The sequence below is a fragment of the Gastrolobium bilobum genome, unplaced genomic scaffold, assembly GCF_033153095.1.
Source record: "Gastrolobium bilobum isolate Gb01-03AN ecotype WA unplaced genomic scaffold, APGP_CSIRO_Gbil_v1 utg6649, whole genome shotgun sequence".
NCBI lineage: Eukaryota > Viridiplantae > Streptophyta > Magnoliopsida > Fabales > Fabaceae > Gastrolobium > Gastrolobium bilobum.
Genome location: NW_026897355.1, coordinates 183,298 through 198,258, shown reverse-complemented (window position 1 = coordinate 198,258; position 14,961 = coordinate 183,298). Strand labels below are relative to the sequence as shown.

General features: G+C 34.4%; 1 protein-coding gene across 1 annotated transcript; it reads right to left on the bottom strand.

The window, feature by feature from the left end:
- Positions 1-7,199: 7,199 nt before the first annotated feature.
- Positions 7,200-8,485, bottom strand: LOC133306191 (protein ALP1-like). Its single transcript, XM_061506471.1, has 3 exons — positions 7,955-8,485; positions 7,635-7,860; positions 7,200-7,528 (listed from the first exon to the last, which is right to left on the bottom strand). The coding sequence occupies exons 1-3, from the start codon at positions 8,483-8,485 to the stop codon at positions 7,200-7,202; spliced, it is 1,086 nt and encodes a 361-aa protein (XP_061362455.1).
- Positions 8,486-14,961: the final 6,476 nt, after the last annotated feature.

Sequence of the window (14,961 nt, the reverse complement as noted above, 5' to 3'; positions counted from 1 at the left end):
CACTGCTTTTTATTTTTATTTTTGCCAACTTGACATGGATATCTAGAATTCTACATAGAGTCATAGACCCTCTCTCTCTCTCTCTCTCTTTTAGGGGGCATTTGGTTGGGGGAAATTTTTTGAAATAGTAGGAAAATGAGATAGATAGAGAAATGATTGGAAAGATAGATAAAGTGAGATAGGTAGAAAAATGTAAAAAAAAGTTGTTTGGTGGGGAAAAACTTTACTGAAAAAATTAGGTACCTTTTTAAGAAATGTATGTTTGGTTGGAGGTAAATATAGATGGGAAAACAATGTTCATTTACAAAAATAACCCTCATTTGAAATCTTTTATTTAAATAGGACGGTACCCCACAGCTGTCAAACCCCAACGTCCTCAATACCCCTCAGATGTCAAACCCCAACGTCCCCATCTCTTTCCAACGACCAAAAAAATAAAGGGGGAAAAATAAGTCGAAGTGTGGGGTTGTTCTTTGTCTAGGGTTCCGCCAGAGAACGCAAGGGGGACGTCGAGTTGCTGTTCAAGACTAAGATTAAAGCATACAAGTTGATCCCTCCCAACCAGTACACTTTAGTGATCAGAACCTACCGTGGGAGCGTAACGAAAGAAAGGGGATGATAGATGAGAACCATGGCTGTATAAAAATTGGTCCACCATCGCAAGAGGTATGCTCATCGCTCTTTGATGTCATTTGTTATGGGTATCATCGTTGTTGTGGTCCATAAAATGGTGTTGAATGAATGTATAGAAGGACCGTTATCAGTGATGTTGATTATGTGTTCAACTCATACGAAGGATTGGGTCTGAACACACATTCTATAACTTAACCGTTATAAGTGATTGGCAAGAAATATAGTTGTCAACCATGGTACTTGGTGTTTATGGAGCTAAATGAACAGGGACAGTTCCCTGCAAATAAGTTTTCCACACATTCATATTATTAAAATAACTATCTCATAAGTTATAAATACACACAAGCACGTAACACTGTAATACCATAAAAATTGGTCAGATCATAAGAAGTTAGGAATGAGTTTGTTTGATTAAACTTTTGTTATGTTGAAAATAACTTAACAAATAAATAATAATGAAACTTACATTTGTTACTGTATGTTGTTATGAACCTGTTATTGAAATATTATTGTTGGAAAGTATTTCTTTTAAACAGTTTTGGTTCATAGTATAGAAATATGAGTTGGTTTGTTGCTTGTAAGTTCAACTGAACTCGTGATCTGTGTCCTTCTTTTTACCGCAGTAACCATACATTTTTGTCAAAGTTGGTGGGAGGCATCTTGCTATACAGTACTGTATGAGCATTGACAGAAGAATGGGTGGAAGTGGGTCCGGCATAGGTGGAGGTGAAAGCCTAATATCCAGGCATTCAGCGTCCTCGTCCCCTTCCAGGGTGAAGATGTGCTATTGCGGAGTGCAGGCTGCGTTGCGCATGTCAAATACACAGAGGAATCCGGGCCGACAGTTTCTTCGATGTGCTAATTCCAGGACTCAGCATGATTGCCACTTTTTTGAGTGGTTTGACGAACCAAGTTGCAGTAATTGTCTCAAGTTCGAGAATGTTCTAAAACAACAAAATGTTTTGCTAATTGTAATTGTTATAACATTTGGGATCATCGTGACCACAATGTTGATCATCCGTTGACTTGTATTGTAATGGTTTAGGGTATGTGTTGTCGTATATATTTGTACTAATGTTGTGTGGATTTGTAATTTAGGGTAACCGTCGACCATGATGGCCTTGACGTACCATCTCATCAATATGATATGTACTTTTTGTGTATTAAGAATGTAAGTATTGTATGAAATTTGTTTGTTAGCCATACGAACCATTCGAAGAATTCTGTTGCACTTGTCATGTACACAAGTGGCAGTACAGGTCTGTAAAAGGTTTGTTTCTTCTTCATATCTTGTTACAGGTGTCCCTTTGGGTTTTTTTGTTGTTTGTATAACCTTAATTCAATTTATTGCTTCATTGAGTTTCAGCACATCCCAGAGTCTCATTGAGTTTAGGTTATGATGACTTTTGGGACTTTAAGGACGCTTCAGCTGGAACCAGATTTGGCCCGAATCTGCAAAAACCACTTCTTTTAAGCATACACCAGAAGTAAACGAATGTCTTCTAGTGTGTCTAATTGTCTATCATCAAACTTACAGGAATTTAATTCCCTATCTTGGTGGATCATCTGAAACGTGCTCTCAAATGGCATGTTTGAAATTATTGAATTGTGAGCTGTCCAGTGATGGAGTGAACTATGTTGTAGATGCTCTTTCTACCTTCAAAGGACCATTGAAGTCTCTTTCTGTTGCTGACAACCTCCTTGGCAGGTATGTGTGTAGACAATACTGCAGAACTCTTCTGCACTTAATTCTTTCTCCATTTGTATTTGGATTGTTTTTTCTTATATAGTGAAGTAGCTGAATGTATTGGGAAATTTTTTAGTACACCTATGGAGGCACTTGATGTTGCAGGAGTTGGATTGGTTTCATCTGGTTTCAAAGACATTCAGAAACTAATAAAGGAGGATCTTAAGATGGTGAAAAGTAATGTAAGGTCATGATTAATACTTAAAATTCTGCTATCGCTTTTGTTTAATCTTTCTTTTACAATCATGTGACATGTTTTCCAATTTGAACAGCAAAAATCGTGGTTCGATTGAAACTGCCATGTTTACCCATCAAAGCTCGTCACAGGCTCCAAAACTAGTTGAAGTGAATGGCTCCAGTCATTTTTTCGCAATAGAATCACTGGCCATCATCTGCTCTGCATTAAAGTTTGGAAATGGTATTAACATTTGTTATAGTCTGTTCTATAATTGACTATTATTGGCTCTTACATACTGGCAGGTAGTAACTTTGTGTTCATTTAATTGATTAGTCGCTCAAGCATGCCCACTAAACTCCCATCTGTGGTTACTTGGATGCTAGTAGTGTCACATTATAGTCAGAGGAAGTATTGGCATAGAAACATCAGAATGAAGATTGGTAGTCCATCAGATTGGTAGTCCATCAGATTGGTAGTCCATCACATTATAGTGTCACAATATACTTAGTAGTCCATCAGATGTTGTGCATCCGAACACATACAATCTGTTGTATCAACTATGATCATTGGCATAGAAACAATTGTTTTGGGTTATTTTTATATGAACTTTTTTCATAGTGGTTTAGACAATATACTGCCATTGACTTCCCTTACATTTTACCAATGCAGTTATCATCAGAATTAGAGGCAATTGATAATATATGTGTTGTTATACCAATCCTAAGGAAGACATCCGTGAAGACCCATCATAGCAATCTTACAACAATAGAAGAATCATTAAGTAAGCATAATACGATTTGTCCAGGTGCCGGATTCAACCACAGGATTCCAAAATGGAATTATAATCAGTTTTCAAGAACAATTATGACAAGAGACATTACAGAAACAGAGCATGACAGTATCATTTCTTCATTGGGGTAGATATACACTCACAGTGCAGCAAAGACTTAGTAAAGGTGCAGTGATCCATATCAAAAGCAACCCACGATGAAAGTGGTTTGATATAAGGACAAAAATGGAGTAATAGCAGATGCTTGGAGTCTTGGAGTATGTAAATGGGAAGCAATCTTTGTATTTTTAATTCCAGTATCTGTCTGTAATTTATATTTCATGAGTGTAATGTTCCTGTTCTGTGGAGTCTGTAAATATACTAGTCCAGCTGTTGAGTCTGGAATCTTGTATTATATCAAAATTTTATGAATACAAATGTTTCTGACAATATACTCTTCCACTTGGATATGCTTTGGGTTTTGAACTTGTTTGCTGTTTTAGTGTTGGAGAATATAAGCCTAATTTGTTATAGTTATTACAAATGAGTGTGTGAAGAATGGAGTACTTAGGCCCATGTTGTCAAAAATAGAATTACATTATTACGCCCAAGATTGTCCAAACAAATTAGATCATGACAATTTTTTTGTTATAGTCAACCAACATTAATTTTTTCCTTCTTCCCCTAACTAAACAGTGAAAGAGCCAATGCCATCATAAATATGGTATGACAATCCAATTAAATCACTGTTATAAAGATTATAGTCTGCAGAATTACCAACAACTGAATTTGTCATGCCTAATTCATAAGTGTACAAAATCACATTGTATACAAGGAAACCCACTCCCTAATTACACTGTGGTAACAAAGAACAATACTTTGTTCCTTGATCAAGCTAAGTCAATATTCAGACATGATATTACAAGGTTACATAATTACAGAACAGTAACATCTTAAGAATTACAACTGCAACCAAACACTGCTACCATCCGAATGTCATAGAATCTGTATATGCTGGATCATCATATCTGCATCCTTTTTTGGTCCTGGTGTTGTTCATTAATTTTGAGCTGGTGCAGATCCAAAACCATTACCCTGGAAACCTTTTTCATTAATTCGAATGCTGTTATCCTGCAACCACATTGACAGCAACTGTATCAGCACCACAAATCTGAAAAAGACAAAGATTTAATCATATGATCCCATGAGAAGCTGTTAATATCAACTGGATCAGATGAATAAGAAAAGATGTTCTATGTATATTCATGACTTTGGCAAGTACAATGTAAAGGAAAATGGTAGGACTGGTACCTTATATCTCATAATTCACATTCAGAGCAATCACCAACAAATACACAGTTAATATACTGAGCCTGCATACAAGAAATGGGAAGAACATTCAGAATATTATATGTTAATGATTCCAATTATAGGCTTGTACTACTTCATAGCACATATTTCATCCATCAAAGGCAGAACAATATTATTACCTACCTGCAGAAACTTATAAGTTGTACACTAGTGTTTTGATTTTTGATCATTTTAAAAAACAAACCATCAAAGCCAAACTCGAAAATGGTGGATTGACTCCAATGTCAGATAACAGAACCCTATAAGAAAAACATCAAAAGCATGCACATCTATCATGATCACTTACAATTAGTTCCACCATATCTCATAAACCGATATACCAATATGCCACATCACAACCCTATTTAAGAGTGTCTGCATAAAAAATTAATTTCTGACAAATAACCTGAGAACTTCAGCTAATGGATCTACCTCTTCTCATTATTGACATCAACTAAAAAGATTATAAAAACTTTACTGATTTGTGTTGTCCCATTCAGATTTAGAGGTGTAGTAACCACATTTAGCATTATGGGTAGCAGATTAATTGATAGTCACAAAACATATCAGAATCATGGCCTTCACACACCAGTTCCTTCCATCAGGTACCAGCTTCATTACAATAAACAGCTTGTCACCTGCATAAAAATTAGAAAACAGACAAATTACATTATAGACATATGGGGTTACTAGCAGGGGGTATCACTCACAACAGTAATAAGTACAAATATGTTCAGTTCATAAACCTGTGATGTCTATTGGTACACTTACCATACATATCAGTTATTGTCACCTTAGTACAAAAATGCTGAGTTGGTAACCTCATGTAGCAGATCATTTGAAATGTTTCAAATTCCATACATGACACTGGATCCAGATCCAAAACAACCAATTTTCCATATTATATGTTGTGCAATGTCAGTCCATAATTTGCTGTCATTCGTTAGAGGTAGCCAAAAGTATTAACACTTTACCAAGTCTAAACCTGTCCATGCCAAAAAGTAGCCTAACCAAGCCATGCGCTATATATAGTTAAAGGCCATCAAAAAACAATGACATCAATCTATAGGGAATTACTCAGCAAGTCAGCCAGGAGACACTTCCTTTGCTGATCATTGCATTGCATGAAGACATCTGTCAGAGTTGTATCCTTTCCCAACTGCACCGCAAGTTTAACCATCTGTGAATCTGTTAGATCTCCAACTTTTTCCAGTTCTTCCATAATTGACATCCGCCTTTTACTCCCATTAGCTTGATGCTGAAAGCATGAAACAAGCTTGTCTATACCGTCACGGTAGTTTTGATTGATATCTTTCATGACATCAACTATTGGAGCAACCAACGGATCATCTGGTCTGTCACGTTTCTTTCCCTTTTTGGCAGTAGCGGTAGACACATCTGAGGGCGGCACAATTTCTTCAATTGGGACTTCTGGTATCACTGGATCTGGTAACGGTGTGGGTATATAGTTCCCTGTGAGGTCTAGATACTCGTCACATACATTCACACTCTCTGCATTGCATGCCGCATTTGCCTCCATGACATTAACTGATTGTCCCATTGTCTCTGCATTACCTCCTGTTGCTGCATCCTTGCCAAATATGGTTCCCAAAATATCATAGTGGGGGAAAGGCTTGTTGTAAAGGCCCTTTGCAGTTGGGTGAGACTGTGGATAAAAAAGTCATGTTAAACACTGAATATAAAAAAAAATTACAAACGTACAAGGTGACATAATTGAAACACAAAACTTCAAATTATAGCACCTTAACCCAGTCATCAAATATTCCCTTCTCCACGTCAATCATTTTCTTCGAGTCATTCCACCCGAACCCACTTCCACCAGAACCTCCTGACATTTCATAAATGGCATTGTACTGTTTTTTCAACAATTTGACCCTGGAGGTTATGTGAGGGATGGCTTTAAGTGAACAATCAGGTATCTTGAGATGCATCATCCTCTCAATTGCATTAGAGAAACCTTGTTTGAACCCGTTCTCACCTCTCCACAGATGTGCAATTTCAGTCATACATTCGACCATGATCTTATCTTCCTCGGCAGTCCAAGTGTGATTACGTTTGTTTCTGAAACTCTGGCTTTCATCCGTCATAATGTCGGTGTTCGTAGATTGTACCTGCGATAAACAGTTTCAAAATCATTTCACTAACCATGTCAATAGTGTTCTGCCATAACATTAACACGATTTACATAAGTAACACTGCAATTGCGTAAACACCCCTTAACATAAACAAACGTTAAATCATTAAGTTCAATACACGCCCAATATGTTTGTCAAAGTCTTCATATTACAACATAAACGCAAATAGCATGAAGTGTACATAACGGTACAGTGGAAACAAAAAACAAAATGCAAAATGATTGGTTCATCTCTACATGAAATTCAAACATGATTCCTCCAGGTGTTAAACATGTCATGTGCCATTTGATCCCTGCGCAATGTCCATGCATTAGATGACTCAACATGAGTGATCAAATCAAGTGCTCCCATGTTATCATCAACGTGTTACATATCAACTTCTTCATCGTCCAATGGATCCACTGCCATCTCTCTCCGAATGTGGTTATGAAGCAAACAACATGCACTAATAATCCTGCATTGAGTTTTAACGGGATAAAAGGACTTCGATCGGACAATAGCCCACCGCCCCTTAAGCATCCCGAAGCAACGTTCAATGACATTTCTTGCAGAGGAATGTTTCATATTAAAAAATTCTTGGGCTGTCCTTGGTTGGGCACCGTGCCTCCATTCACTAAGATGATATCGTTGTCCTCTATATGGCGTAAGGAAACCTTCCCCATTCATGTAACCAGCATCACCTAGGTAATAGTATCCTACATCACAAGTTACAGTTAACTTATATCAAAACATGTAATACAGTAAGTAAAATAAATGACCCACAATAAATTATCATGGCAATATATGAGTCATAGTGCATACCTTTAGGAACCTTCATACCGTCTGGACGACTTATGACATCTCTTAGAACCCTAGAATCTGCAGCTGATCCCTCCCAACCAGGCAAGACGAAAATAAACTGACCATCTTGAGAACAAACCCCTAAAACATTAGTTGCTATGTCACCCTTTCGAGTCCGGTATCTGGCCTTGTCCCCCTGTAAGGGGTTAATCTTTATGTGTGTCCCATCAAGTGCTCCCAAACAATTCTATAATTCAATTTATAATATTAGTAACACGGAGACACGATTGGTGACGGACATGTATAGCATGAATTATGAGTCACGTGGACTAGTAAATTACCTTGAACCATTTCCACTTATCATCGGTCGAGTTTTCCATGATTGGCTCTGGTCGTTTTAGAAGAACATCATGACAACGTAACACTGCAAGCAAAACATTAGAGAACTGTCTACTAATGGTTTCACCCGATCTCATGAATTGTCTTTTAATTATCCTGTTCTTCACATCATGTGCCAATATGTGAAGAAATATTGCAACCATCTCCTCTACACCCATATGGCTCGTCGGTTGAAGTTTACCAACAGTTTTAAGCAACCCACACAAGCTATGAAAACACCTCCTGTCCATCCTTGTATTCTCTATACACGTCGTGTCACTAATGTGAACAATCCTAAGGAAATTGACTTCCCTTACTCTAGCCCTCCCACGATGGTCTACTGACACTCTCCTGCGTCTATTTCTCCGGTTTTCAGCAATGCGTAACAAAACAGCACATATACTGACAAACATGTTAGTCAGTTGATGAAAAAACTCCAAATGAGTAATGAGCACGAGTATGACATTAAACTCCATTCCATTGTCGATGGCCATTATCTAACACGTCAAGGACAAAAAATTTAAGTTAAGTAATTACCAAAAAAAAGAAATATCTTACTCATCGAATAACAGATAATGAACATTCTTCTAATATTAAAATCAATAAAATGAATTTAAAATCCAATGACTCTCAAAAGCAGATAAGTTAACAATGTTATATTATATCTCTCTAAATATTAACATTGTTATATTATCAAGTTCGCAACCTTTACATCCAATTGACTATCAAAAGCATAAAGTTAATAAAGAATTCAGAAACAAATAAACCTAATTTTTTAATGACTTGTTTTTGTAAAAATGCAGTTTTGGTTATAACATCTAATAATCCAACTATTTTTCAATAATTTCCCGACTGCACATAACAAGGCGACCAAGAGCATTTAGATCTGAAAGAAAATAGTTCATGTTTTATTTGTCAGTATACATACAGTTGAAAAAAGACTTTTATTTTAAAGCAACAAAATGTAAACATATAAACAATTATTTATAATCTCTAAGATTTTATATGACGTATAAAGAGTAAACCCTATAAGCATAAACACCCCAAAACCGCTAAAATATTTACGACTTATAGAAAAAGACAAAGTTAACATGTCAAATATAATTAACAACTCATGCTTTCATGTAGGACCTGTAAAAAAAAATGCTAGTTAACCTAGTGAAGTTAAATAACTTCATATCAATTTCGAACCTTTTCCCCTCACATGCTATTTCATTTTGTATACAAGCCTTTTTGACTTATTTTCCACTACGATGCAAAAAAGTTCATTTGGCATGCTGTAATCCATCATCATAAATACTGTGCTATTTGAAGCATTGTCTTACAAACATAAAATTAGTTTAATTTAATAGACCAAGAGAAGTTTCCAAAGTATGGAAAAAAAGTATGAACAGTTCATTATTGATTGTTTGGTTGTTCCTGATAACAGGGAAACATTCTCCTTTAAACTAGAGTCATAATAATAAATCAACCATTTATAGAATATTGTGGAATCACCTAAGTTGGGATCTGTTTGCACATATTTCAGCTTAACAAACCAAAGCTAACTCTTTGTCCTAGCCAAATCATCACAGAGTAATTTGAAAAAAAATTAAAACATATAAAACAAGATGGTAAGGGAAAGATGATATCATGATAGTAATTCAAGCAATCAGAGAATGTTCTAATTTTCCTTTTTTAATCGAAACAAATCAGAGAGAGGGGGAAAAAAGGGAACAAAAGATAGTACATTTGTTAAAAGCCAAACAAGTTCCTAACTTATTAACCTTTTTAATATCTTTTCCACTTCCTTATCTTATTATCCATTTCCATTTGTCATTCTCTTTCTCCCTTTCTCACCCTCACTACCCTACCCCACCCGTCGACAACAGAAACAATCAAATCTATGCACTGCAACTAATACTTAAAATTGATTGAATGCTTAAAACCCCCATCACACCCTTTAAGAAACTCTAATTAATTACCCTTATCTCTTGCATTCACTGAGCCAACCCTCCATCTCAATATGCTAATATTTTTTTTGTTTTCCAAGCCTTGAAATTTATTGTCCTATATATATATATATATATATATATATATATATATATATATATATATATATATTGCACAACACAAAACAAAACTTAGTAGGAGGAAAATTTACATAACTGAAGCCAAAACAGGATGACATACACATACTTGTTTGGTTTGTGGGAAAGCTTGTGATAGGCAAGGATGGAACTATTCCCAGCACAACCAGACTTCTCCTGAAGACAAATCAGCCCTCCAAACAGCAAACCCACTTCAAGTTGCAGGAGAAGTACTACAACAGAATTCGGACATGGACTTGGGGTTTTGGAACAGAGGTTTGGACTCTAGCCCAACTCCTTATCATCATCATCATCAATGTCCAAAAAGGATACTTGCTTTGATCATGACCTCGACCAACTCCTTATCATCATCATCCTTCACATTCCAAAACAGTAATACCAATCCCTTTTACTTCCACAACCAACCACTTTTCCACCACCACCAACAACAACAACCACATATCCAAAGCCTAAGCCAAGAACTTGGTTTTGTGAGACCCATCCAAGGAATCCCAGTATACCAAAACCCTCCTCCAATGCCATTCTCTCAACACCAACATCAACATCATCACAACGTCATAAATTTTTAATATTATTAACATAACTTTCAACACCTACTTCCCCTAAACCCAAACCGATCCAAATCATTTTAAAAAAGGTTGAATGTCACAAGGGTCCATAAAATAAGCGTATGAATATATTTTATAGAAATGGATCAATTATAGGACATGACAAAATTAAAATTTTAACTTCTACGTAAGAGTTCAACAAATAACATATACATGCGGCTAACATCACTTACTTGATCTGGACAATGAACTTCAAGTGATGGAGAAGTATGATGCAGCTAACACAAGCATGTACCGAAACAGACAGGACAACTCCAAAAATATGACTGAACGAGCTTCAACTGATGTGGTTCTGCTGAGTTACTCCTTTGCAAAACGGTAGAGCAGATACAAACGTAAATTACAATGAATAATCTCACAAAAAGCTCTATAATTGGTCAAGCAGTCTCATTTTTAATTGGATTTTTATTAACCCAAAAATTTGACAATACGAATTCTCCTACTAGTTCATATATACAAAAACACACATATCATATATTAACACAAAGATCTGCATGTGTAGAACAAAATTCTCAATTCAAATAGATAACAAAAAATACTTCATGAAAAATTTCAAATAAAAGGCACCCAAATAATCTACATGAGAATAAGCCTTGTGGGGAAGAAAGTTGTCCACTTTAGACTAACCCCTTTCGATCTATTGCCCCTACGGTTAAAGATACAGGGAAAGCTTTTGATTTAAAAACCTGTAAAATGGTTTAGGCCAGAAATTAATGTTTACCCGTGAAGAACTATTACAAGAAGAAACATGTTTGACTCCTATGGAGGTGGTTTGTCATAACCTTCTTTCCGTTCTTCCTTTTTGTCCTGTTAATATTTTTACAACTTTGGACATAAAGAGGATGAACATAACTCTACAGAGTAATCTAGCTGAGTGGAAGATAAGCTTTGGGTTTTTCATTTTGATAAACGATTTACGAATCATCAACAGATCATATTCCATAAACAAATAGAAGCTGGGTGAGGTCGATAGTCATGGAAAGCAAACCTTCTGCCGACAACCACCTTGCTTTCTTTCAGTCGCTACTTGCAGGAAGGTGCTCTAAGGAAGAGAACCTACTGCGCCCTAAGCTCCTGACCACACACCGAAGTTTGCCATCGTATCATCTATGTTAACTTTTGAAAGGGTATATTGGTTACAAAAAAATAGCACAAACAGTGGTTTACCCGTGTTTTTACAAAAACCCATGTACGAAATAGCTTTTCAAACAGTACCGAAACATGTTCTTTTACATTTAAATTGAGAAAGCTATGCATTTTGAATAACCACCTTTTTGTGAGAATCTCTTCTACCAAACATATGTATTCTGGAATCCTTCACTCAGTTGCCTAGGAAAATTGAGGAAAGACCCCAACCAAACGCCCCCTTATAGTAAATGTAGACTTCAAATTATCCCATCAGTTTTTTAAAATTTTCATTTCATTATACATAATTACAGGAGTTAAATGTTTCAAATAGGAAGATCCTTGAGGTAGTGTTTTATCGGATTTTTTTGTTTAGATTTTCATTCATTTGAGTATGGCATTTCATATTGTCCTTGTTTGATAGGAGAAATATAAAAAAAATTTAATGTTTCTCTTTTTCTCGTTCTTTCATAATCATATGCAAAGAGAAAAAAAAAACACGATTGAACAGTAAAATAAGGTATTTGCAGAAAATCAGCTAAATGAGAACGTGACTATTTTTCTCGTAAAATTTTGGTCAATCAAATAATTTTTTTTTAATTTTCTTACTAAATTCACTTTTCTACCATATTACTAATAATTACATTTATTTAGTAAAAAAAATATCTTCTCTACCAAATGCCACTAAAAAAGAACAGTACTACTAGTATGAGATTTAGGATCCCTTTCACACGCCATATTAAATATAATACAGAATAAAATAATATAATATGTTGTGTAAGTTTATTTACTAAACTCGCCTTATAATATATAACTTAATCAAGGCTTAAAAGTAGCATTGAGCATAATTGGATTTTGATGGATAAGTTCACCTAAAACTTTCCCTTTCCAAAAAAATAATAATAATAATAATTTTCCCTTTCCAAACCTACAGACATCATTATCTAATAAAAGAGGGTTAATTTTTTTTATATATATTACGTAAAGGGTTTTATAAGAGTTATGTTGTAAGAAAAGTGATTGTATAAAGTTATAGAGATTCGTTTTGCGTGTCGTAATTTTCTTTTTTTTTCTTTTTTCTTCAAAAAATGTGGACCCCACAAAATATTATATGTGTAAGAAAATTTATTGTGTCATGTTAAATGACAAATGTAAACCCCTTATATAAAAAAGAAGATTTTTCTCCTGTACATTTATCGAAATTCTCATTCCTTGTTTTTTTTTTTAAAAAATTTGGTGGGTTCTGCTACGTGATATTTGTACAACAGAAAAAATTTCTCTAAATATAATATGAGAAAAGATGAATCCATAAAATAAAATGAACAACTTATTTTCTGATTCATAATGTCTTATTAGAGTGCCACCATGTGAAGATCAAGATGACTAGTGGCAGCAAAGAAGTGAACCTGAAGAAGTTCTTTGAGGACGTGAAAGTAGTGAAGGAGGAGCTGAGAGAGATGGAGGGACTGGCCATGCCATGAACCTCCCCAGGTGTGGACCCGAGTCTTCCTTTGACCACATCCACACCTTTGTGGTCAACAATTAAGTTGATGAAGAAGCTAAAAAACTCCATGGAAAACTTCAACAACTTCCCCTAGCAGATCTCATCAAAGTACATGGAATTTTAAAATAAGCTTTTTAAAAAAAAAAAAAAAATGAAAATGTATTATAAACTACTTTTCGAACACTCGTTAATGGTCCTGAGCGTTGAAAGTGTGAAATAAGATTCATGCAAACAGAAAAGAAGGTGGACTTGGAAGTTGGAACCAATTAATGTGAAGAAAGAATCTATTCAAAGAACGGCCGCCATTTTGGGCCGTAGAATGCTCTAGATCAAATGATTGATCCACATGGTGCACTATTTTTATTTTTATTTTACATTTTTTTTTTACTACCCGGTCTCCTATTTTCGTATCCTTTTTTAAGCTTGAGAAGGATTCTGACAAAATGTTGATTTGAGATAAATTTTCACCATTCTGTAATATCGTTGAGTGAGTGATACACTCACTAGAATTAGAAAGACATGATTTATTTAATTATTTTTTCTTTACACACTTTTTTATTTTTAATGTCACATGAGTTAATGTATTTACAATTTTAGTAAAAATGTATGTACTACATAGGTCTTGAAAATTTCCCTGTTCATTTGGCTTTGATTACTTGATGTTTTTTATAAATTTTAAAATGATTCTTGATTTATTTCAAATTACTTATCAATTTGAAAAAAAAAATCATTATTTATTTATTTTGTCCTTATATATTTCATGTTATTTTTATAAGTGGAAGGAGAAAAAATATTAATAGATTAAAAATATAGTTTGGTCAAATGCAATTATATTTCTTCAAATTTTAAAATATTTATTGAATTGATTAATTGTTGTGAAAAACTTTAAAGGACAATTATTTTAAAACAGATAAAATAAGTGAAATATATAAATAATGCTGGCTAGTAACATACTCTTTCCCATACCATCTATTATTGGGTAAACTTTTAAGATTTACTAAAACAAAAACAAAAACTCAGGGTTCACTCTTTTTTAGTGAGATCCACCTAGCAATTCTCAAATATCGGCGGCAATCGTGAAAAAACTTCATGTTTTAATATAATTTTTTTTTAGCATATGTGTAGTCTCTTTTCATGAGTTTGATTTTGATATAAGATTAGTATATAATTTTTACACAAACATTATATTCTATGTTGGCCCTGTTTTAAAAGTTTAACATTTTAAATAGCTATTATCGGCCGATCCATCAACCGATCCGATTCAAACATTGATGATTAACCCTTATTTCACTGGTATCCATTTTTTTTCTTAAATCGGTTTAATTTTGAAAATTTGTATAAAATATTTGACATATAACAACCACGAGGAATCAAACCTTGTTCATACGGCTGGACAATGTAGCATTACATTTAGGCTACACTTAATTATTTGTTAAAATGCATCTTTTAATATATTTATTACATAATAATTTAGTATAAATTTAGTTTAACTAGTTGAATAAGTGTTTATTGACTCAGTATCTCAGCCAAGTCAATAATCGGTTCGAATTTAATAATATTGCAATATATCATGATTAATTAATATATTCATAATCATGAAAAAACTTGTGTGTGTATATATATAAACTAAGTTATACCAGATT